Source organism: Vulpes lagopus, chromosome 2, assembly GCF_018345385.1.
Source record: "Vulpes lagopus strain Blue_001 chromosome 2, ASM1834538v1, whole genome shotgun sequence".
Lineage (NCBI taxonomy): Eukaryota > Metazoa > Chordata > Mammalia > Carnivora > Canidae > Vulpes > Vulpes lagopus.
In genome coordinates this window covers 159,912,300-159,938,528 of record NC_054825.1, presented here as the reverse complement: position 1 = coordinate 159,938,528, position 26,229 = coordinate 159,912,300, and the positions used below count along the sequence as shown (strand labels likewise).

The following is a 26,229-nucleotide window of genomic DNA, read 5'->3' as shown; positions in this document are numbered from 1 at the left end:
GGGGGGGCTATTATATATAGTGATTAGCTGACAGGAAAATAGCCAGGTACATAAATCCAGGGTTTTCCCCCAGGGATTAGTCAGCTTGGGCTGCCATAACAATATACCACAGACTAGGTGACTTAAACAAAAGAAATTGAATTTTTACTTTTGGAGGTTAAAAGTTTGAGATCAGGGTGTCATATGGTTGGATGGTACTGAAGGCTAGGTTCCTGGCTTGTAGACAGCCATCTTCTTGCAGTATCTTCACATGGAAGAGAGAGCAAACTCTGGCATTCTTTCTTTTTAAGATACTAATCCTATCATGATGCACCCTCATAACCTCATCTATCACTAAATATCTCCCAAAGATCCCATTTCCAAATACCAACCCCATTAAAAATAGGGGTTTGAAATCTGAGAGGACACCTTCAGGGAATTGCATCTCATTCTCCACCAATCACTTATTGCACACCAATATTCTTACATGAAAATACCAACGTTTATTCATATAAATATAAACACATTTATATTCAAACAAAACAGTAACAAATAATTTTTCCCTGCTTTTAAGTTCTCATTCTTCAGTATATCCTGGTTTCCTTTTTCCCATTAAGCCCATCACAGGCTTGTTAAATTTTACACACAATGAACATCATATATCTTCATATGGAGACAATATGGTAATGATTCACACATTTATGAGTGATACCTTTATCTACTTCAAGACTCACTCTTTTTTCTCAGCCATAATTTTCTGTCAGCTGGAAGCAGCACACCGGTTTGCCCAAGAAATTTCTTATATGTGATGGTTCCAGTCCTAAGGGACAACCTCAAACTCTTTCTTCATGTGACCTTAAATCAGGCTCAAAGACCCATCTACAAATATGGACTTAGCAGATATACCTTGTTTTATGTGACTAATGAAATACCTTTAAATTACAATGGAAATAAAGTATCAGTAATTCTTATCCAGTGAAGAGTGGTCTTCATTAAAAATGAGTGCTCCAACTGTCTGACCTTACTACTTTGAAGTTAAGATCTATGATAAAGTCACTGCCTCACTGATTACAAATCATCTGGTCAAAGTCACCAATGACTTTTGTTCTTTGGCTTTCAAAATGAGGCACATTATCAAGTGGTCCCATTTTTACAAAATTTATCTTATAGATAAATGCATTTACCATGCCTTGGTCTCTGCTACTTTGACAGCCTCACTCTATGCTTTCACATATTAAAAAACTTAGGCTTTTTCTTCAGAATGTGTATTCTGATGTCGGATCAGGGATGAACTCCGACTATATGCCTTCCCACATTTACTACATTCATATGGTTTCTCTGAAGAATGACTTCTCTGATGCCGAATAAGATCCGAGCCACTGCTAAATGCCTTCCCACATTCATTACATTCATATGGTTTCTCTCCAGTATGACTTCTTTCATGTAGAATAAGGGATGTGCGTTGACTAAAGGCCTTCCCACATGTTTTGCACATATATGGTTTTTCTCCAGTGTGAATTCTTTCATGTTGGGCAAGGTGTGCACTCTGGCTGAAGGCCTTCCCACATTGATCACATTCATAGGGTCTGTCTTCAGTATGAATTCTCTTATGTCGAGTAAGAGATATTCGATGACTAAAGGCTTTTCCACATTCCTCACACTGATAGGGTTTTTCTCCAGTATGAATTCTCTGATGTTCAATAAGAAATGACTGACGGCCAAAAACTTTACTACATTTATTGCATTTGAAGGGTTTCTCTTCAGAATGAATATTCTGATGTATTTTAAGGTTGGCAGTTCCAGAAAACATCTTCCCACATTCCTTACATTCAAACAATTTCTTTTTCCTTGTATGAACTTTCTGATGTAGAATAAGGGATGAATGCCGATTACAAACCTTCTCACATTTACTGCATCTATACAGTTTCTCTCCATTATGAATTCTTAGATGTAGAATTAGAGTTGAAAGCCGCCTGAAGACCTTCTCACATTTATCACATTTGTAGGGTTTCTTTGACATGTGACATCTCTGATGAAGCATAATGGATGAAATCCTATTAAAGGATTTTCCACATTCTCTGCATTTATAAGGATTCTCTAAATGATAAATTTTCTGCTGTGGACTCAGACTTATAGTCTTCTTACTTTCATGGATTTTCTCTCCAGTATGAATTCTTTTATGTATAACAAGGGCTGATTTCTTATTGAAGCCTCTCCCACATTTATTGCATTTGTGTATTTTCTTTCCACTGTGAATTTTCTTATGTAGTAAAAGGGAGGACATCCGAATGAAGTCTTTCCCACATTTTCCACACTGGTGGATGTTCTCAACAAAATTGATTTTCTGGCCCACAGTGAGAGGTGGGCACCGACTCAAAGGCTTCCCACAGTCTAAAGTTTCCTTTCCATTATGAACTTTCCCATGTAGAATAAGAGATGTTCTTTGAATGAAGCTTTCTCCACATTTATCACATTCATAGCTTTTCCTTCCATTGTGAATTTTCTGATGAAGAATGAGGGATGAGATCTGCCTGAAAGCTTTTCTACAATTGCTGCATTCATAAGGCTTCTCTCCAGTATGGGATTTCTGATGAAGTTGAAGGGATAAACTCTGACCAAAGGTTTTCCCACAGTCACTACATTTTAAAGATTTCTTCCCTGAATGCACCTTCTTGGGTTTTATCGGGACTGAACTTTTCTTGCAGCTTCTCTTTCCTGTGGGAATGTTTTGTGATGCAGAAACTTGTTTCTGATAGATACTTTGCCCAGATTTGATGCCCAGATTTGGAGGTAACTTCTTGGTCTCACATTTAAACCCTGAGTCTGAAAGATAGCAAGAAATTCAATATTTGTTTTTCTATGCTGAAAAATGAAGTTTCTGTGCAGTCATTATCAATGATAATAATAATAACCATTACCACACATAATAACAATAACGACAGTCAGTATAATTTTATCATAGTAAGGACTTTATAGAAATATTTAATAATTAGAATTTAAGAAATATTGGCAGCCCCAGTGGCTCAGTGGTTTAGTGCCACCTTCAGCCCAGGATGTGATCCTGGAGAACTGGAATCAAGGCCCACGTCAGGTTCCCTGCATGGAGCCTGCTTCTCTCTCTGTCTCTCATGAATAGATAAAATCTTAAAAAAAAAAAAAAAAAATACAGGCATACCAAAAGGCAAAAAACACAATTTGAAAAGACAGAGCAAGCATCAAAACCAGACTCAGGTATGGCAGGGATGCTGGAATTATCAGACCAGAAATTTAAAACTAATATGTTAAGAGCTCTAATAGATAAAGTATACAGCATATTAGAACAGATGGGCAATGTAAGCAAGAGATGGAAACCTAAGAATCAAAACAAAACATTAGATAAAAGACACTAACAGAAATAAAGAAATGCCTTGAATGGCCTTAGTAGATTCCACATAGCTGAAGAAAAATTCTGTGGGCTAAAGGATTCAATCAACAGAATCCTTATGAAAACCAGAAAGCAGGGGGGCCTGATGGCTCAGTCGGTTAAGCGTCTGCCTTCAGCTCAGCTAGTGATCCCAGGGTCCTGGGATGGAGCCCCACCTCCAGCTCCCAGCTCAGTAGGGACCCTGTTTCTCCCTCTCCCTTTGCCCCTCCCCCCTACTCATGCTTGGTCTCTTTCTCTTTTTCTCTCTCAAATAAAATCTTTTTTCAATGATTTTATTTATTTATGAGAGAGGCAGAGACATAGGCAGAAGGAAAATCAGGCTCCCTGCAGGGGAGCATTTGTTGCCAGTAGCCCTGCCTTGCAAGAAATGTTAAAAGAGGTCTGTTAGAAAGAAAATAATACATCAGAAACTTGGATCTATATAGAGAAGGGAAAAGCAATAAAGAAAGAATAAGTAGGGATGCCTGGGTGGCTCAGTGGTTAAACATCTGCTTCGGCCTAGGGCATGATCCTGGAGTCCCGGGATCAAGTCCCACATCAGGCTCCCTGCATGGAACCTGCTTCTTTCTCTGCTTCTGTCTCTAATGAAGAAGAAAGAAAGAAAAGAAAGAAAGAAAAGAAAGAAAAGAAAGAAAAGAAAGAAAAGAAAGAAAGAAAGAAAGAAAAGAAAAGAAAAGAAAAGAAAAGAAAGAAAAGAAAAGAAAGAAAGAAAGAAAGAAAGAAAGAAAGAAAGAAAGAAAGAAAGAAAAGGGATCCCTGGGTGGCGCAGCGGTTTGGCGCCTGCCTTTGGCCCAGGGCACGATCCTGGAGACTCGGGATCGAATCCCACGTCAGGCTCCCGGTGCATGGAGCCTGCTTCTCCCTCTGGCTGTGTCTCTGCCTCTCTCTCTCTCTCACTGTGTGCCTATCATATATAAATAAAATAAAATAAAATAAAATAAAAAGAAAGAAAGAGAATAAGGAAAAAAAAAAACATTTTTCTTTTTTTTTTTAATTTTTATTTATTTGTTTTTATTTATTTATGATAGTCACAGAGAGAGAGAGAGAGGCAGAGACACAGGCGGAGGGAGAAGCAGGCTCCATGCACCGGGAGTCTGATGTGGGATTCGATCCCTGGTCTCCAGGATCGCGCCCTGGGCCAAAGGCAGGCGCCAAACCGCTGCGCCACCCAGGGATCCCAACATTTTTCTTCTTAATTGACCTAACAGTTTGTTCAAAATAATAGCAACAATGTATTCAATTGTGTATGCGTATATACTTATTTGATGTATACACGTAAATATATATATGTATATATATATATATGCTTGCTTACATGTATTTTATATATAAATGAAGTGAATGATAGCAGTGATACAGGTGAGGAAGGAATCAGCATTATTCTGTTATTGTAAGGTACTCACACTACCCATAAACTGGTATAGTGTTATCTGAAAGTGGACTTGGATTAGCTGCAAACATATAGTGTAAATTCTAGGGCAACCATGTAAAAAAAAAAAAGTATGTGCGCATACAAACACACACACACACACACACACACACACACACATATATGATATGATAAGTAAGAACAGAAAATAGAGTCATATAAATCTTCATTTAAAACCACAAACAAAAAAGTAAAATCACAATAATCAGAAAAAGAGTGGAAGACAAACAAAAACAGGAATAAAGACATCAAATAAAATATTTATTTTATATATAGTAAATATCATCCAACTGTATCAATAATCACTTTGAATGTCAATCAAAAGTCTAAACCAATCAAAAGAGATTGAATTTGATTTTATTCAGAGTGAATTAAGAACCATGGACCAAGTATGTATTGTCTCTAAGAAACTCACGTTAGATATAAAGACACAGATTAAAAGTAAATGCAGAAAAATAGACCATGCTAACACAAATCAAAAGAGAACAGAAGTAGCTCTTAATTAATTCTGGACAGAGCAGACTTTTAAAAGCACAGAAGTTACCATGGGAAAAAAAAAAAAAAAAAAAGTTACCATGGATAAAATGAGGCATTACATAATGACAAAGGAATCAATTCTTCAGAAGCTATAAATTCTTAATGGGGAAATGCCAAGCAACAAAACATGAAATAACAAGAGACAAAAACTGATAAAACCGCAAGGAGAAATATATGAATCCACTATCATATTTAAGACACTTCAACATCCCTCTCTCATAAATGAACAGATCCAGGAAGCAGAAAATCAGTTAGTAGAACTCAACCATACCTTCTTTCAACTGGATATAACTGACATCTATAGACTATTTCATCCAACAATTGCAGAGGTCACATCGTTCTCAAGCTCACATATAACATTCACCAAGTGGACCACATTCTGGGCCTTAAAAACACACCTTAACAAATAATAGAAATCACACAATCCTCTCAGACCACAGTGAAATTAAACTAGAAATCAGTTAACAGAAAGATGACTGGAGGGATATCTGGGTGGCTGAGTCAGTCAAGTGTCTGCCTTTTGCTCAGGTCATGACCTGGGTCCTGGGATTGAGCCCCACATTGGGCTCCCTGCTCAGCAATGAGTCTGCTTCTCCCTCCCTCTGCCTCTCCCCCTACTTGTGCATGCTCTCTCTCTCCTATTTAAATAAATAAATAAAATCTTTAAAAAAAAGATCGATCAATCACTAGAAAATCCCTAGCTACTTGAAAGTTAAATAGTACATTTCTAAATAAGTGTGAAATCACAAAAGAAATTTTTAAATATTTTAAACTCAATGAAAATAAAACATAACATCAGAATTTGTGGGATGCATTGGAACCAGTGCTTATAGAGAAGTCTGTAGCACTATATGCATGTTAAAAAGGAACAAAGATCTAAAATTGGTAATCTAAGATCCCCTCTTAAGAAATCAGAAAAAGAGCTAATTAAATCTAAAATAAGCAGAAAAAATAAACTGAAATCACTGAAATTGAAAACAAGAAATAGAAAAGTACAACAAAACCAAAATCTGGTTCTTTCAAAGTCATTAAAGTTGATAAGCTAAGAAAAAAGAGAATTCTGACACAAATTATTGTTAGAAATAAAAATTAGGACAGAAATATATATTTCATGGAAATTTAAAGAATAAAGGAAAATTACAATTTCTTTGCCCATAAATCTGAAAACCTAGATGAAAGAAACCACTTTGTTGAACAGTCTTCCAAAAGTCACATATGATAGACAATGTGAATAGGCCTATATGTATTCAAGAAATTAAACCAATAATCAGTAACTTCCAAAACAGAAAGCACCAGGCCTAGATTCATCTGCTAGTAAATTCTACCAAAAATTTAAATAAGAAACCATACCAATTTTTTATCATCTTTTTCAGAGGATAGAAGCAGAGAGAATACTTACTAACTCATTATATGAGGCCACCATTACCTTAATACCAAAATCAAAGACAACACAAGAAAAGGAAACTACAGGCCAATATCTCTGATGAATATTTTTTTTAAGATTTTATTTATTTATTCATGAGAGACACACAGAGAGAGAGAGAAAGAGAGAGGCAGAGACACAGGCAGAGGGAGAAGCAGGCTCCATGCAGGGAGCCTGATGTGGGACTCAATCCTGAGTCTCCAGGGTCACACCCTGGGCTGAAGGTGGCGCTAAACCGCTGAGCCACCAGGGCTGCCCAACAGCCCTATTTTTTTTTTTTAATTTTTATTTATTTACGATAGTCACACACACAGAGAGAGAGAGAGAGAGAGGGGCAGAGACACAGGCAGAGGGAGAAGCAGGCTCCATGCACCTGGAGCCCGACGTGGGACTCGATCCCGGGTCTCCAGGATCGCGCCCTGGGCCAAAGGGCAGGCGCCAAACCGCTGCGCCACCCAGGGATCCCCCAACAGCCCTATTTTTAAAACTGGGCAAAGCACTTGAATAGACACTTCTCCAAGGAAGATAGACACATGGCCAATAAACATATGTAAATATGCTCAATATCATTAATCATTAGGGAAATACAAATCAAACCCACAATATCATCTCACATCCATAATGATGGCCACTATCAAAAAAAAAAGACAACTTGACAGGAAGTCGAAACACTTGTATACTCTTGGTGGAAACGACAAATGGAAAACAGTATGGAGGTTCCACAGATAATAAAAAACAGAACTATCATATGATCCAGCAGTCCCACCTCTGGGTATATATCCAAAAAAACTGAAATTATAGGATCTTAAATACATCTGTACTCCCATGTTGATTATTGCATTATTCATAGCAGCCAAGAAGCAAAACAACCCAAATATCCATTGGTAGATAAAGAAAATATGATATATACAATGAAATATTATGCAGCCTTAAAAGAAAATCCTGGCACATGCTACAACATGGATGAACCTCAAGGAACGAACACTCAGGGAAAAAAAAAGATTACAAAAGGACAAACACTCGCTGGAGTGGGGGAGAGAAGAGGAGGGATGGGGTAAGTGGATGATGGACATTAAGTAGGGTATGTGATATAATGATTGCTGGATATTATATAAGACTGTTAAATTACTGATCTCTACCTCTGAAACCAGTAATACATTATATGTTAATTACCTGAATTATACTGAAAAAAAGGGGACAAATACTCTTTGATTCCATTCATATAAAGTATCCATGGGTAATCAAAATCAGAGAAATACAAAGAAAGGTGGTTACCAAGGACCAGGTGGAAGAGAGGAGGAATATTAGTTGTTTAGTGAGTATAATTTCATAAGTTATGACAAGGTGGAAGAGTTCTGGGTATCTGTTGCACAACAATGTGAATACACTTAATTATACATTTAAAAATGGTTAAGATGATAAATTCAATGTTATGAATTTTTTACAATTAAAAAAATTCAGGGGTGCCTAGGTGGCTCAGTCAGTTAAGTGTCTGGCTCTTTTGATTTCAGGGTTGTAAAATCAAGCCACAAGTTGGGCTCCACGCTAGGTGTGGACCCCACTTAAAAAACAAACAAAACAACAACAACAGAAAAAACACTCGTAGGGATCCCTGGGTGGCTCAGCAGTTTAGCACCTGCCTTCTGCCGGGGCGTGATCCTGGAGTCCCAGAATCGAGTCCCACGTCAGGCTCCTTGCATGGGGCCTGCTTCTCGCTCTGCCTCTCTCTGTGTCTCTCATGAATAAATAAAATCTTAAAAAAAAAAAAAAAAACACTCATAGAACTGTTAAGTAAGTAAGTAAAATAAAGAGAAATCTATCAGAAAAGGGACTGAGTTCTTGGAAAGTAATCAAAATGAACAGTAATGGAAAATATTTTCATTTTTTTTTAAAGAATGAAGAAAATGATGCATGTTTGAACATTATCAATGCTATCATGAGAGAAATTGGAATATGCTTTCTCTGAAGGAAAATGCTGAAGCAGGGAATATGATAGGTACATCATGAGGGCATTAAGAGCTGAGCTTCTGAGACAAGAAGTTGGGGTTCAAACCTAGCTCTGCTGCCACTTCCTAGCTGGGTTACCTTAGACAAGTTATTGAACTCTGATTTTTGGTTTCCTCATATATAAAACAGGAATAATAACAGTACCTACCTTATAGGACTGGGAGGAACCTGTACTTAGAAGTTTGTCTGGTACCTAATAGAGGGTTTATTAAATGTTGGTTATTTTCCTTCTAGGAGCTCACACTGAAAGAGACCAGAATTTTCATCACAGGCCTGTGGCCTTTAAGGCAGGGAAAGCGGCAGCTTGCAAACATCTTTAAGAGGTTGCCTTCTCAAGATAGAGAGTGCTCTTAGAAACAAACAATAGCAACATGTAAGCCTTGGTTCTCTGTCACTCACCCAAGCCCCGGCGTTTCCTCACTGGCTCCACCACCCAAGGTGCTTTCCCTTTCTCCAATAAGGTGATCACATTTGGCCTCCGAAAGGAAAGTCCTGCATTCAGGAAAAACAACAGAACTGAGCATGATATGCATGCCACAGATGTCAGAGCCAAGCCCCATGTCAACGGGAATGAGGGTTTATGAGCACAAAGGGAGTACAAAGGGTGTGAAGGGCAGGCGGTGGAGGAGGAAGATGAAAGTTCAATTACAGTGGGCTGAATTGTTCATTTCTAACTCTACAATTGCTCATTTCTAACTCTACAAAGCAACTATTCTCTTGAAAAATCAGACCACAGGGGCACCTGGGAGGCTCAGTGGTTGAGCATCTGCCTTTGGCTCAGGTTGTGATCCTGGGGTCCTGGAATCAAGTCCTGCATCGGGCTCCCCACAGGGAGCCTAATTCTCCCTCTGCCTATGTCTCTGCCTCTCTCTGTGTCTCTCATGAATAAATAAAATCTTTAAACAAACAAACAAAGCTGCAGTGGCTTCTATTTTCCTAACTAGACTGATTCCTGTCCCACAAAGCGTTGGTTGTGGATTACGGAGAGAGAGCCTTACCTAGAGAGACTAGGTTCTGATAGTTCTCCAACATGACATCTTCATACAGATCCTTCTGAATGGGGCTCAGCCATTCCCACTCCTCCTGGGAGAAGTAGATGGCCAAATCCCCAAATGTCACTGGCACCTGAAATAGAAGATCACATGTCTTTTCACCACAGGCTTACTTTCCCTCAGCTGGAGACAACAAGGAACTTGTCCCAAATACCAGAAATCTATGGTGCCAGGAATCTCTTCAGAAACATTTGAGGTTCTGAGGCCAGGACGAGCAGGTATATAAAATAAAATAAATACAACACAATACGATATGATATAGCTATTAATTAAGGACAATGTCCCATAAAAAGCATTATCAACTTGGATTTACTGGGCATTGACAAAAGCCATTTTTCTAAGCACTCTACAGGTACTGACTCATGTTAGCCAGTGACCTGGCTGGGGCACTGCTAAGAGAATCACAGTAATGTTACAGATGAGGAAATGAGATGCCCAGAGAGGGGAGATGATGTACGGAAGGTCCACAACTAGTGAACGGAGGAGCTGGAGTTCAATCTGGGCAGCCCGACTTCTGATTCATGCTTAAGTTCATACTCTCTAAAGAGCACGTGACTCAACTACACAGGGCCAAAGGTTCTTTGTAGATGTAATCAAGGTTCTTTGTAGATGTACTGATCACTTGACATTAAATGGGAAGATTATCCTAGATTTTCTAGGTGGGTGATGTAATCACAGAAGCCCGTAACAGTGGAAAAATTTTCCCCTACTGGAAGAGGAGAGTGGAAAGAGAAGTCAAGATATTGGAAGCCTGATTTGACCTGCTACTGCTGGACTGAAGATGGAAGAGGGCCACATGGAAAGCAGAAGAAACTGAATATGCTAATAAACAAAGAGTTTAGAAGAGCCTCAGATGGGGATCCCTGGGTGGCTCAGCGGTTTAGCGCCTGCCTTCGGCCCAGGGTGTGATCCTGGAGTCCCAAGATCGAGTCCCACATCGTGCTCCCTGGATGGAGCCCGCTTCTCCCTCTGCCTGTGTCTCTGCTTCTCTCTCTCTCTCTCTGTGTCTCTCATGAATGAATAAATTTAAAAGACTTAAAAAAAAAAAAGAGCCTCAGACGTGACCACACACCCAGCTAATACCTTTTTTCAGCCTTGTGAGACCCAAAGCAGAGGACCCAGCCATGCACTGTGCCTGATTCTGACCCACGAACTATGAGCCATAAATACATGCTGTTCTGAGCAGCCAAGTTTGTGGAAATTTGTTATAGCAGTGACAGGGAACAATAACTTAGAGGACAAAACTGTTTGGTACAGAAATTGTGTTCAAGATATTTATTTTAGAAAATCACTTCATCATCTAAAGTGGTGAAGCAGGTTTTTTAACAGAAGGTTGACTCACTGGCCTGGTTCCAATTAACCCAACCTAAATACAAGGTTATATGGGTCTCTTAAAAAATCAAATTTCCTTCTTGTAAATATGAGTTGTACAAGTAAAAATAAAGACATTAACAGATTAACTTTAGAGCACAACCTCAAGTCCTCCTCTGCCTCAGCAGATCCCATGTAGGCACTCATGTCTACCTTGAGAAATCACAGTGGCTCTCCTCTTCCTTCTAGGGAACAGCCCAGTCAAACACTCTGGAGATACTAAACAAATAGGTCAGTGGCCATGTGCACACAGAAAAAAAGGAGAGGGTGCTGAGTGGTTACATGGGTTCCTAGAACTCTTCTTATGTTCCTACCTTCCACGGTGATGGGAGGAAACAGACCAGGTCTTGGATGGGATGGAATTCTGTCAGGCAGAATTTCCATGGAAGGAAAGCAATGGCCCCTATCTTACAAGATGGAACTTCCTTCCAAGAAGAATCACTATTTACCTTGGACTTGGACTTCCCTCGTGCAGCAGGCATCCTTTCCTCCCCCTTGAGAGTCCAAACTTGAAGAAGGGCAGAGTGCTGAGAAGGTGGGGCTGTGGGAAAAGAGAAGTCATGAGGATGACAGGGCCTTTTAGGTGGTCCTGGAGTCTCTAGGATAAGAATCCCCTGCTCCTTCATCCTGGTCACACATGCACATGCACATGCATGCAAACATACACACAGGTACACAGATACACATCAAGAAAGGTCAGAACGTCTGCAACATTTCTGCCCCTTCTCAGGGTCAGGAAGGGGCAATGGCCAATGTTATCTGCTCCCAAGATCACAAAAGGCTCTAGATCAGGAGGCAAATGAAACATGAAGACACCTATTCATCCATTTGACAAGCATTTGTTGTGTCTACTATGTGCCAGGTAATGTCCCAGGTGCTGGGCAAAGAGCAGATTTACCACAAAGAAGGACCAGCAACCCTGTACCTTACATTCCAACAGGGATAGCAAGTTTATATAGAAAAAGTGTCAGTTATGGGATCCCTGCGTTGCTCAGCGGTTTTGCACCGCCTTCGGCCCAGGGCATGATCCTGGAGTCCCAATATTGGGTCCCACATCGCACTGTCTGCATGGAGCCTGCTTCTCCCTGTGCCTTTGTCTCTGCCTCTCTCTCTCTCTCTCGAATAAAAATCTTAAAAAAAAAGGGGGGGGGGAGGTCAGCTGAGATCACTGCTACTTAAAAAAAAAAGGATCAGTGTGGAACGATGGGATGGTTGAGGGAGGTCTCTCAGAGGATGCAACATTGAGTTCAGGTTTGAATGTAGTGCAAGTATGAGGCACTTGGGGAAAAGCATTCTGGGTAGAGGTACAACAGGTACAAAGGCCCTGCAGCAGGTGTGTGCTTGGTATATGGATAGAGTGAATGGTGTGCTGAAGTAGAACAAGTAAGGTGAGGAGTGGTAGTCTGTGAGATGGCTTAAATCAGGAGGGCCACATCATGAAGGGGGTCATGAGTGGTTTGGAACTGAACCTAAGTGTGATAAGACATCACTGAGGGAGCAGGAGTCTGAGGAGTGACATACCTGACTTGACATTTAATAAAATTTGTTGGGCGGCTATGTGGTGAATAAACTGTGTATGACTGATAAGAAGTGGAGGGGATGCGAGAGCTGAAGAGGGAACTCACTAGGCAGGTATGTGTAAATCCAGCAGGGAAATTCAGTGGGGTGGATTAGGCCCCTCTATGACTGAGTCACTCTGCACGTATGCTGCTCTATATGCATGCCATTAGCTACAGGTGACAAGTGAGTTCTGGAAATAGGGCTAGCACAACTGAGTGTTTAGTGTTATTTAGCTTCAATTGATTTATTACTAAAGTCATAATTTGGGATGCCTGGGTGGCTCAGCAGTTGAGTGTCTGTCTGCCTTCAGCCCCAGGGATGATCCTGGGGTCCTGGGATCGAGTCCCACATCAGGCTCTCTGCATGGAGCCTGCTTCTCTCTCTGCCTATGTCTCTGTCTCTCTCTCATGAATAAAATAAAATCTTAAAAAAAAAAAAGACATAATTAAATATTAAAATCAGTGAATTGTTTTATTAACCTAAAATTAAAAACTAATCCTCGATTTAGTTAATGTAAAACTTTGAAGAATATTTGAAACAACTGAGTGTGTGAATATACTTTTCCAATAATAAGTTTTATGAAATTTAAATACAGATCAAGGGATGCCTGGGTGGCTCAGTTGTTGCTTAAGGGTCTGCCTTTGGCTCAGATCATGATCCCCAGGTCCTGGTATCGAGGCCTGAGTCAGGCTCCCTGCTCAGCAAGAAGTCTGTTTCTCCTTCTCCCTTTGCTGCTCTCCCTGCTTGTGCTGTCAGATAAATAAATAAAATCTTAAAGAAATGAAGAGATTTAATAAAGCGTCTGAACCAAGGTATACTACATGTGTAAAACACAGATTTCAAAAACTTAGTATGAAAAAAATATAAAATACCTAATTGATAATTGTTTATACTGACCATAAGCTGGTATTTAGGATACCCTAAATTAAATAAAATGTGCTGAAATTAACTGCAATGATTGTTTTTTTCACTTTTTTCAATACAGCTGCTAGAAATTTAAAATCTATGTCTTGAATTACACTTCCACAGGACCACACTGCTTTATACTAGAGTCTACACCATTCTATTGCTGCATTGTCTTCACACCACAACCTGCCTCCCGAGAACGGCTTATTTACATTTTTGTTTGTGCGGGACAATCTCCCACACCTTGACAGGGGCTTCATGAAAGCAAGCACTTTTAGACTGTTTCACTGTTCTCCTGGGAATTGAGAATGTGCCTAGCACAGTGCAATGCTCAAGAAATACTGGCTGACTGAATCAACAACAGTCCAGAATGCTTCCTGGCATGCTGAAATTGGGGTGGAGCGTAACCATTTTATGCCAATATCATTTTACAGAGAAACACTTTTGCTGACAGTCACTCCAAGCTCTCTAAACTTGTCTTTTGGAAAAGGTCAGGGTCCAGAAAAGGCAGAAATTGGAGTATACTTTATATATTCCCTTTTGAAAAAATTTGAAATCTAGAGAAAAGAACAGTATAATGAACACCTCATTACCTTTCACCAAATGTCAATATTTTCTTTTCTGAAATCATTTCAAAGTTACAGACATGATCAAAGTTCATGCCTAAATGGCTCAGCACATACCTCTAAAGAATGCCATCAACCCACTCCAGTGCTAACAATAGTAAATATTTCATAAAAAATTTTTGGTGACTTTTCTATGAAAAAGATATATAGCAGCACAGTCTGGAAAATGGAAATATGAATGCTTCTCTCTACAGCTGTTTTTTTTTTTTCTCCCTTAAGGGTGCAGTTAGGGAGGATATATGAAACCCAAAGTCATAACTGAGTTCAGAATTTGAGGGACGCTTGGGTGGCTCAGCAGTTTTTTTTTTTTTTTTTAAATCTTTGTATTTGGCTGGATTATTTCCTGAAATGGTCATTAAAGAGGTTTATGTCAGGACACCTGGGTGGCTCAGTGGTTGAGCATCTGCCTTTGGCTCAGGGTGTGATCCTGGGGTCCTGGAATCAAGTCCCATCATTGAGCTTATTACGGGGAGCCTGTTTCTCCTTCTGCCTGTGTCTCTGCCTCTGTGCGTCTCTCATGAATAAAATCTCATGGTGCTTACACCCTGTTATGATGCCCTCTGGCAGAATGCTGCAGGCTCTTGATATGCTTCTAAAGAATAGGATATGGCAAAGCAGTGGAATGTAACAGATGAGGTTGTGTGTTGGTTGCATCCCTCTCGCTGGAGTCTCTCCCACCATCACTTGATCTGTATGGGTGCTTTTGGAGAGGCCTCTGTTCACTGACCACAGTTCTTGCCCATGCTCCAGTAGGTAGATCAGCTCTGGTTTGGGAACAGGATGCCCCAGTGAGACCAGGAGCCCACAAGTCTCCAGCATCACCTCCCGGTATAAGGTCCTCTGGGCCAGGTCCAAAGGTCTCCATTCCTCCCCAGTGAAGCTCAGGGCATGATCCTGGAGTTCCAGGATCAAGTCCCACGTCAGGCTCCTTGTACGGTGGCTGCTCCTCCCTCTACCTATGTCTCTGCCTTCTGTGTCTCTCATAAATAAACAAATCTTTTTAAAAAGAAAAAAGTTTGGAGATTGATAATGGGTATGTTTTGATTCAAAATGCAAGTCCTAAAATGATCTTTTACTATACAAAGGAACCCAGCCAGAAGAACATTTGGTTTATCGTGCTTCTCTCTTTACAAAGAGAAAAGCAAAGTAATAATACTAAGATTAATACTAAAATGAATAAATACCGAGTGCTTAAACATGCTAGGTACCACTTTATGAAGATAACTATTGAACCTTCACTCCTACCCTGGTGGGGCAGGTACTCTCACTGACACCATTTCCAGATGAGTAATATAAAGCACAGAGAAGTAGGGATCACTTGCCCAAGGCTATAGGGCAGGAAGTGGCAGAGCCAGTATTCAAGCTGATGTTGACCCAGATACCCTGATAACCCTCTGGGTCAGAGGTAAGGACTGTATTAAACATACCACTTTTGATTTCGGCTCAGGTCATGATCCGAGAGTCCTGAGATGGAGTCCCGTGTCAGAATCCACATTCAGCAGGGAATCTGCTTGAGATGCTTTCCCCTCCCCCTGAGTTCTTGTGTACTTGCTCTCACTTCTAAAATAATCCTTATTATTTTTTAAAGATTTTATTTATTTATTCATGAGAGACACAGAGAGAGAAAGACAGGCAGAGACACAGGCAGAGGAAGAAGCAAGCTCCCTGCAAGGAGCCCAATGTGGGACTTGATCCCGGATCCCGCCCTGGGTCCAAGGCAGAAGCTCAACCGCTGAGCCCCACAGGCATCCCAATAAATAATCTTTAAAAAATAAGTAAATAAACATAAATAAACATATCACTCTGGAGTCAGACCACCTGGGTGTGATGACTATTTTCATTAGCTGTGTTACCATGGGCATGTTACTTAACCTCTATGCCAGTTTCCTCCTCTATTAAATGAGAATACAGAACTACTGGAGTTGTCGTGAGGATGAATAAAAGTTAAACTCAGGTCCTCCATCTCTCTCCTTCCTTGTGCAGTCTTTCTTGCTGGCCTCAGAACGTGCTAGAACAGCCCGACCTCAGTTCCTCACTCCTTTTGCTCTATGCTCCAATCTCACTTCTCTGCCAGTTTTACTGTAACCTTTCTAATAACACTACAAACCTGCCTTCCACCCTCCCACCTATCACTCCCAGTCTCCCTTGTCCAGCCTTGACTTCTCTTTTCTCCATAGCTCTCATCACTAATGCTCTAGGTTTAAGAGAATAAAAAAGATAATATAAAGAGTATATTGGTCTCTGCCCCCTTCCTTGGTAGCACAGAACTCCTAAAACCCTTGTAAATTCTTAAGTGATAAGAACACTAGAAATGTCTGTTGTTCTAATGAAGTGACTCTGGGTGGTCTCCTGGACAGGGCCTGGTCACCAGAAAGACCAAGTCATGGCAGAAGCTTGAAATTTTCAGGCTTACTCTGCCATCTTCCAAGAGAGAATCTGCAATTAATGTCTGATCATGCTTACAAAATGAAGCCTCCATAAAATTCCTACACAATGCGGTTTGCAGAACTTTCGGACTGCTAAAGACATCTACACTGGGAGGGTAGCACAACCCAGTTCCACAGGGACAAAAACTCCTGCGCTTGGTATCCTCCCAGACCTCATCTATGTAACTTACCTATGTAGCTCTTCATGAGACTGTTAATCTATATTCTTCATTATAGCCTTTAACAAAAGGGCAAATGTTTCCGAGTTTGATAAGCTACTCTAACAAATCTTGAGAAGAGGGTCACAGGAACCTCTGATTTGTAGCGAAGTTGGACAGAAGGTATGGGTAGCCTGGGGACCTACTATTGTGATTGGTCTGTGAAGTGGAAGGCCAATCTCATGGACCTGAGTCATAAACCTGTGGGATATGGCACTCTATCCAGGGAGATAGGGTCAGGGTCAGAATTAAGTTACACTGTAGGACAGCCAGTTGGTGCTGCAAAATTCCCTCACGGAAAAAATCCACACACCTGCGCCAGAAGTGTCATGCTGCAGCACTGTGAGAGTTAAGGACACACACACACACACACACACACACACACACACAGGGGAAGACTGAGTTCTTCCCAAAACACTATGTAACTTGTTTTTTCTGTTTGGTGCTACAGTCTGTCTCCAAGTGCCCTATATCAGTGCCTTCACTTCAAGAAGCCATCCTGGCCCCTTTGGTTGGGGCAGGGGGGCCTCTTCAACCTGGGTGCAGTTCATTGTGTGGGATACCAATATCATGGTCAGTGCTCAAGAAAGGAGAGCTGTATTTATCATTATTATTTTTGTTAGAGTGGGGGAGGGGCCAGCGTTATGGGCTGAGAGTGGAGAAGGCTGAGTGACTGTGCTGTCCACTTGCTCTGGGAAAGTACTCAGGTGTGTATGTTGAATACACTCATCCCTGGGTGACATCGCCACCTCCTAGTTAGTAAGTACAAGAATGAGGGATGTACTAAATATTTATTTTAATATTTATTTATTTATTTATGATAGACATGGGGGGGGGCCGAGACACAGGAGGAGGGAGAAGCAGGCTCCACGCTGGGAGCCCGACGCGGGACTCGATCCCGGGACTCCAGGATCGCACCCTGGGCCAAAGGCAGGCGCTAAACCGCTGAGCCACCCAGGGATCCCCTGTACTAAATATTTTAAATGAATACATGAACTCTTTTCACCTTTAAAGCAAACTGACCACCTAGGGCTAACATTTTTCATTTTGAGAATGAAAACGGAAACCTCAACATGGGCCTGCCTATAGGTTTCAGCCCCTATCGACATGTAGCACAATCTGCCCTCCTGGTATGAGACAGGACTCTACACAGGAAGTACCCCCGCTGTCCTCTATGGCAGGGTCTAAAAGACATCAGTACATAACCATGGTTATGAGACGTAAACCACTGTTCTATCAGAATGGCCACAGGACTTGGGGAGATTTACAGCACAGGACATTAAGGTGAAGAGTTGTGGCTCAGTGACAGACTAAGTGGCCTGGCCTTCCACTCTGTGACTGTACTAAGTAAGCAAGGCTGCCCTCCTCCAGAAAATGGAGCCAAAGGGGCCTACCCAGAGTCTTGTGATGCCTGAATTCTCTCTGCATTAGATTCCAAGGCAGGGGTATGCTGGGTGATCTGTAGCATCTGCCAATTTCTATGGTGTAAACACTACCATGAGGGCCCCACTCTAAGCTATCAACTCATGTCACTGAGCATAGAACTAGGGAAAGGTGTACACTACAGGTTTGTGATCTGGTGTGCCAGCCCCAGCATTCCACTGCCACAGTCTCTGAGAACAAAGCTCTCTTCTTTGCCTGGGAGTTCTTCTACTTTTATCTTTTTTAAAGATTTTATTTATTTATTTATTCATGAGAGACACACAAAGGGAGAGAGAGAGAGACAGAGACAAAGAGGGAGAAGCAGGCTCCATGCAGGAAGCCCAATGCAGGACTCGATCCTAGGACTGCAGGATCACTCCCTGAGCCAAAGGCAGAGGCTCAACCACTGAGCCACCCAGGTGTCCCGAGTTCTACTTTTAACTAGTATCTCCAAACTATAGAGGTAATGCCTAGTTCTGTGGTCTGGGCATAACCCAATGCAGCTTCTTCATTACAGAAAACTTCTGCTGGTTGGTTCTGTTTCATTTTGAAACATCCACATGCCTTTGGCATCCTGTATCTTAATAAATCTGAGCTTGTGTCAATATAAACATCATATTTTTAACTATTTATCAGATAAGTACATCCCATGGCTTTCGCTTTCCGATTCCTCAGGTAGAACAGATTATTGCAACAAACGGCACCCTGTCCATCCTGTGATTTCTTGTAACTGTACTCAGCCATGCACCCCAATTAGAAAAGCACAATTCCTGCCCACAGTTTTTTTTCTGAGGAACTCAGCACTGCTGGGGAGTAAAGAACGGCAGTTTGATATTAGATAATTCTGGATTCAAAACTTGCTTCTGCCAGGGCACCTGGGTCACTCAATGGCTAAGCATATGCCTTCGGCTCAAGTCATGACCCTGGGGTCCTGAGATGGAGTCCTGCATCGGGTTCCCTGCAGGGAGCCTGCTTCTCCCTCCACCTGTGTCTCTGCCTCTCCGTGTGTCTCTCATGAATGAATAAAAAACCAAAACAAACAAAAAACTTGCCTCTGCCAATTATTAGGGTAAAGAAAATCTACCTCATCCTTAGCTGTTAGGAAGTGTACATGAACTACCTTTACAAGAGCTATCTTCAGCCAGAGGCACACACTAATTTCTCACCTTCCTTATCCTTTTTTTTTTTTTTCAGATGCAGGCTTTCCCCACAAAACTGGCACATGCATGGGCAGCCCCGGTGGCCCAGCGGTTTAGCGCTGCCTTCAGCCCAGGGCGTGATCCTGGAGACCCGGGATCGAGTCCTACGTCGGGCTCCCTGCATGGAGCCTGCTTCTCCCTCTGCCTGTATCTGTGTCTCTCTGTGTCTCTCATGAATAAATAAATAAAATATTTGGGAAAAAAAAAAAAAAAGAAAACCAATACATGAGTGTGAAAAGGCAGACAAGTTCTGGAAAAATAATCAAGAAGTTGGTAGCACTGATTGTCTCTGAAGAAGGGAACTGGGTCACTTGGCATGGGAAAGGAAACTCGAAACTCAAGTTTTCCTTATCTACACTTTGGCACTTGTGTTTCATGCATAGTAACTACGTCTTCAAAACAACACAAATAAAATAGCATGAATCTCATACTACCTCAGGCTAGAGCTGTATGCCTGGCCTGTCTTCTAAATCTCCAACATAGTGTGAGAAAAGGGCTCTGCCATTTAAATTCAACACTAAATAGATAGATAAATTTAACACAAAGCTAAATTCCTCATACTAAAGTGAGCACAGCAAAAATCTGGATGGAAACAAATTTCAAAGATGTACTGGGAGTGGTCATGCCTTCCCTCAGAGGAAGACAACTAGGTTCCTTCCTACCAGAGACAGAGGGAGAAGCAGACACCTCGCTGAGCAAGGAGCTTGACATGGGGCATGATCCCACAACTCTGGGATCATGGCCTGAGCAAAGGCAGACGCTTAACTTAACTGAGTCACCCAGGCACTCCATCACCTTGGAAATCTTTTTTTTTTTTTTAATTTTTTTATTTTATTATTTATTTATGATAGTCACACACAGAGAGAAAGAGAGAGGCAGAGACACAGGCAGAGGGAGAAGCAGGCTCCATGCACCGGGAGCCCGATGTGGGATTCGATCCCGGGTCTCCAGGATCGCGCCCTGGGCCAAAGGCAGGCGCCAAACCGCTGCGCCACCCAGGGATACCACCTTGGAAATCTTTTTTAAAAAATGTCCAGGGATCCCTGGGTGGCGCAGCGGTTGGGCGCCTGCCTTTGGCCCAGGGCGCGATCCTGGAGACCTGGGATCGAATCCCACATCGGGCTCCCGGTGCATGGAGCCTGCTTCTCCCTCTGCCTGTGTCTCTGCCCCTCTCTCTCTCTCTCTCTCTGTGACTATCATAAATAAAAAAAAATTTTTTTTTAAATTAAAAAAAAAAAAAAAAGCTCCTGAGACATTCTTTTTTTTTTTTTTTTTTTTAAGGTTTTATTTATTTATTCATGAGAGATGCAGGCAGAGGGAGAAGCAGGCTCCATGCAGGGAACTCAATGTGGGACTCAATCCCGGGTCTCCAGGATCAGGCCCTGGGCTAAAGGCAGGCACTAAACCGCTGAGCTACCGGAGCTGCCCTCCTGAGTCTTTCTAAAGTATATACAAGGTTGAGAGCTTTAGCTCTGAGAGCTGGATTGAGGAATAAGGTAAGGTCTCTGCCCTCCGCCCCCCATCCCCAGCTTGTGGGCGCCAGGGGGTGCACTCTTTTTCAAATAATAAAAATCTTTAAAGAATAAATAAAAGCCATAGTTTATTTTATTAAGATTTATCTACTTAAGAGACAGAGAAAGCACAAGCACCTCTACACATGAGAGGGAGGAGGGCCAGGAGAGGGAAAAGCAGCCTCCCTGCTAAGCAGGGAGCCTGATTGGGGGGGGGGGGGGGGAGCTCGATCCGAAGACCCCAGGACCCTGGGAGTCGGGTCAGACACTCAACTGACTGTGCCACGCTGGTGCTCCAGGAAGCCATAGTTTAGAAACATTCCACCAGGGCAGCCTGGGTGGCTCAGCAGTTTAGTGCCTGCCTTCAGCCCAAGGTGTGATCCTGGAGTCCCAGAATCAGGTCCCACATCAGACTCCCTGCATGGAGCCTGCCTCTCCCTCTGCCTATGTCTCTGCCTCTCTCTGTGTGTCTCTCATGAATAAATCAATTAAAAAAAATTTTTTTTTAAAAGAACCATTCCACCAGTCTCTATGAGCCTCAGGGAGCAGGGCTGAAGATCTGACCTCCCTCTGCTGAAACTCAAACCTCAGTGCTGAAGAAGAAAAGTCTGTGGTAAGCTCAAAACCAAACTCTTGGATTCCCAGTCAAAGGATACCAAGTTACGGCTGGTGGACATTACTGGCTTTGGAGTTAAACGAGATGGGAAGCCTGGGTGTTGATCCTGTTCTTAATTCATAATCCCTTCACTCCGCCTTATTTCTCAAAACACTTATGACCGCTTAATATGAACTGAATTGTCTTCCTATCAAATGCAAACTCCAGAGTGGTAATCTCTGTCTTCTCAGTTAAGCACAGTGCCTGACCCATTGCAGACCATTACACTACAAAATGAGTGAAGCCTCTCAGAACCTACCCAACCTGCAGAGCACACTATTTTCATCTAGAGATCATCCCTTTATTACCTCTTTCCTCCAGCCCCTTTACTCTCCTCCCCATCCTCACACCTTCATATAGTCCATAGTGTGCCCTTATCAAAGCTCTATACACCAGGGATTCTCAACTGGGGTGATTTTGCCCTCCAGGGTACACCTGACAATATGTGGAAACATTTTTAGTTTCACAGTTGTGGGGGGAGGGTATGCTACGGCCATTTGGTGTATAGAAACCATGGATAATGCTAAACATCTTACAATATGAGGGCAGCCCCTGCCCACCATATACACACCCTAAAACAAAAAATTATCTGGCCCAAAGTATTCACAATGCAAAGAATGAGAAACCCTGGTCTAGACACAGAAACATCTCCAGATCCCTGTGTTATTGCAAAATACTCCCCCCCCCCCCCCGGGGCCCAGCTACTACTTCCCAACCCAGGTTATTCACCCCACAGGTTTCCTAGGGACATCTTCATCCTGGAAGACCCTGTACTCCTTGTCTCCCCTCCCACAACCAACTACTGCCCCCTCAGGACTCTGACCAGAAAATTCTGAACCTAAGCTCCTCCAGCCTAGACTTCAGGATTATATGTTGACCTGAAACGTTTTACTCTGGGCTCAACTTCTGCTTTTCTTCCCCTAGCTTTTACTAAGTGGGTGTGAGATCCTGGGGGTCATTATTTAATAATTACGCATTCATTTATGTGTTGCTTTCTTTCTTGTGTCAGGCACTGTTCTACTTAACACTGGCCACAAGCCTAGGATCAGTAGGACTACCAACCCCCGCTTGGGGAGTGAAGGGAGGGGCAGATTTCAGAAACCTCTCCTGAACTCTCAAGATTAGTGAGTGATGGTTCCTGCAGCCCTCCGCAACCATAGGTCCCAGAGGCCACGGTGGGCCATGCCGGCCCTCTAAATGCACACTAAGGCCGTCTGGGCTGCTGGGGCACCGCTGTTGCACTGGGGGAGGCCGGACCCTCATCTCAGGTTCTAAAATAAATGTTGCCTTAGCATTCACCACCACGCCCACGCCTCCGCCCAGGTAGGGGACACGCGACCCCCAGCACTATGACCCACCGCACCAACCAGCTCTGCCCTGGGTGTCTTACCCGTGTCACCCCATTACTTCTCGCTCGCTGGGGCGCCGCCGCTGCCCGCCCTCCCTCCCTCTCATCGCTGCCTTCCTTCTCATCACCCACGGTCGTGGGCTGAAGCCCACACCGCCCCGGGACCTCTCACCGCCTCACAATCCCGCGCGGCATCACCACCCTGGGACTCCTCACCGCCTCACCACCCTGAGCTGCGTCACCACCCCGGGACCCCTCACCGCCTCACCACTCCGGGACCCCCTCACCACCTCACCACCCTGAGCTGTGTCACCACCCCGGGACCCCTCACCGCCTCAGCACCCTGACTGCGTCACCACCCCGGGACCCCTCACCGCCTCACCACCCTGAGCTGCGTCACCACCTCGGGACCCCTCACCGCCTCACCACCCCAAGCCCCATTACCACCCCCAGATCCTTCACCACCTCACCACCCCTCACCGCCTCACGACCCAATGCCGCACAACCCCACCATCTCACAGCAGATACTTACATTCCCCTCAGTCCTCAGGGGTCGCGGCCCCACGGCGCCCACTAAGATAGCTGCGCAGCACAGACCCTGGCGCCTGCGCACTCCCCTCCGCAATCCCAGGCGCCACTACCGGCCCCGCCTCCTCACGCGAGCAACGCGTAGACCGGCCACGGCCACGCCCCCTTGGCGACCCCGAGAGCTCCCGGCCCCGCCCCTAAACAAAGCCACGCGGCGCGCACGCTCTCACGCATCTCTCCCGGGATCTTCCCACCAACAAGGCTTGAGGTCGTTCCCCTCCCCGGCCCCCAGCCATTCGAAAGCACGCTCACGACATCAGAGCCGTGCCGGGGCCGCCGCTGCGCGCGCAACGCCGAGACCCGGCCCCCTCACGTCCCCACGCAGCTCGCCGGGCCACGCGCACGCACAGACCCTACCGTGCACTGCAGTAGTGTCCTCTTTCTGAGTCACGTAGATGCACTCGGCGCTGTCTTACCGTGATCCGCGGACTAAACCCAGCCTCCGCAGTAGGCTGCCCTCCGGGCTTGCACACCCGCCGATGAGGCCCCGCGCTTGCGCACTGCGAGCTCAGTCTGCAACCTCCCCCCCTCCCCAGGAGCCTTTGGGGGCCGTGCGCTGCGGCCCTGGTCCGCCAGGCCCCAGACGTGCGATTGAGGGACCCGGGCCTGCGGTGGCAGAGATCTGTGCGGCCTGGAGTCGAAATGACTCGCACGAGGCACATAAGGAGGCTGCACCAGACTAGCCCTGGAATCTCACTTGCCCCAACGTATATCGAAGGACCCCCAATGTCCTTTGCGCCTTCCCGGCCCGCTGCCTATATTTCCCAGGAGGCCCCGCAGCGCGTGCGGTCGGGGCCCAGAGCGTCCGGGGCGCGCGCGGTAGTCGGGAGTCTCAGAGGTGTGTAGTGTGGCCGCCCTGGTCCTGCTTGGGGGTCTGCGTCGTGAGGCCCGGGTTGTGTCACTGTGTTGTGAGACTGTTTTTGTGATCCTCTTGTTTTGCGTGTATGTGACCCGAAGGTATGTCGTCTGTGGCTGCTTTTACACAACGGCAGCGTTGAGTAGTTGTGTTACGAGTTGTATGGCCCACAGAAGTGTGTGTGAAACCGCTGTTTGTGACTGTGGTGTAGACTGTTTCTGTGTGTGTTTTAAGATTGTATTCATTGATGAGAGAGCAGAGACAGGCCGAGGGAGAAGCAGGCTCCCTGTGGGGAGCCCGATGTGGGACTGGATCCCAGGACCCCAGGATCAGGGCCTGACCCGAAGGCAGAGAGGCTCAACCACCGAGCCCCCAGGCGCCCCCCATTTTTCCGTTTTTATTCCTGTTGCGGTGTGTGGATTTTCTCCCCATCGAGCAAATCTCCTCAGTCCTGGACACGAGCGAGGTGTCCTACAGCTATACTGGATTCTGACATGACCTCTCTGGGCCGGCTCAGATGCCCCAGGTCAAGAGCACCGTTCACAGGACTGCTCCCACATTAGACGCTAATTACCAGCCCGCAGGTCAGAGTCTCTGATGGCCCGCCTCCTTGTTTGAGTAATAGGCTAAGAACAGTGCGCAGAACTCAAGAAATGTTTTACTCACCGGATCACCAGTTGTTCTCAAAGGATGTAACTCAGGGATGGCCAAATAAAGTACGTAGGAAGGGGCTCCGAGCCTCCACTCTTTGAGGACCCCTGCTTGTTCACCAGCCCGGAAGCTCTCTCAACTCCGCCTTTTTGGGATGGAGGCTTTGTTACATAGGCATGATTGATTAAGCCATTGGCCATTGGTGATGGAACTGAATTTCCAGCCCCTTTCCTCCTCCAGGAGTGGGGGGTGGGACTAAAATTTCTAACCCTCTAATCTCTTGGTTGGTTCCCCTAGCAACCAGCCCACCTGGTTAGGAGTGGTAGCCCCCACCACCAACACTCCCGCATTCCAGTTCCTTAAGTAGCAAAATGCGCCCTTCACGCTCTCATCACTTAGGAAATTCCAAGGGTTTGGGGAGCTCAATGCCAGGAAGGTGCAAACAACAAATGTATTTCTTATTATAAAGCACAATATTACAGCACATATGGGGGAAACAGGATTTGTGATCGTGCTGGTGTGACCCTATGAATGAATGAGTTCCTGGGGCTATGTGTTAAGAGTGAATGCATAAGGGACTAATTTTTGGATTCCCATTTGTATGACAAGGTGGTGGTAATAAAATAGTTAACAAGTATTATTATAGGACTTTTACTACCACCACTGCTAGCAGCTAGCACATTGCAGTCACTGGTGAAAGGTGTCATTTCCACTTCAGGTCTTACTCCTTTTAACCCTATTTGTGGAGGCTGAGAAAATTAAGGCCATTCCACCTCAAGTTTAGCATTAGCACAAGTATAGCCATCTTAAGCCCCTGTGAATAAGAGCTGAACTTTACAGGAAAAACCGCAGAATGTCCTCCGCAGGGAATCCCATGTCAGAAAGACAACAGAGCTCAGAATGCCCTTGGCAGAGAATCCCATATCAGATCCTAAGAAACTCCCCCACCCTTTCCCCCATATTGGAATGGGAAAAAAAATTCCTCCACCTCTTCTGAAAAATCCCCTAGACCAGCCTATAAAAAACCCAGCTATAACCCAT

General features: G+C 44.0%; 1 protein-coding gene across 3 annotated transcripts; it reads right to left on the bottom strand.

Moving 5' to 3' along the window:
- Positions 1 to 462: 462 nt before the first annotated feature.
- ZNF667 (zinc finger protein 667) lies at positions 463 to 25,305 on the bottom strand. 3 transcript variants are annotated; one of them, XM_041743724.1, is made up of 5 exons: positions 25,204 to 25,305; positions 11,672 to 11,763; positions 9,798 to 9,924; positions 9,199 to 9,291; positions 463 to 2,802 (listed from the first exon to the last, which is right to left on the bottom strand). In XM_041743724.1, the coding sequence occupies exons 2-5, from the start codon at positions 11,702 to 11,704 to the stop codon at positions 1,223 to 1,225; spliced, it is 1,833 nt and encodes a 610-aa protein (XP_041599658.1). In that variant the 5' UTR covers positions 11,705 to 11,763; positions 25,204 to 25,305; the 3' UTR covers positions 463 to 1,222. The 3 variants fall into 3 exon arrangements, with proteins under 3 accessions (XP_041599658.1, XP_041599657.1, XP_041599656.1); XM_041743723.1 differs by lacking the exon at positions 25,204 to 25,305 and adding an exon at positions 24,098 to 24,357; XM_041743722.1 differs by lacking the exon at positions 25,204 to 25,305 and adding an exon at positions 23,626 to 23,856.
- Positions 25,306 to 26,229: the final 924 nt, after the last annotated feature.

What these genes read in the sequence shown, in the direction of transcription:
- ZNF667 (XM_041743724.1), bottom strand. Translation starts at nt 11,704, where the DNA reads ATGCCTGCTGCACGAGGGAAGTCCAAGTCCAAG. An exon ending in TCAGAACCTAGTCTCTCTAG is followed by an intron (nt 9,292 to 9,797) that starts GTAAGGCTCTCT and finishes TCCTGAATGCAG; the next exon opens with GACTTTCCTTTCGGAGGCCA. An exon ending in GAGGAAACGCCGGGGCTTGG is followed by an intron (nt 2,803 to 9,198) that starts GTGAGTGACAGA and finishes GCTATCTTTCAG; the next exon opens with ACTCAGGGTTTAAATGTGAG.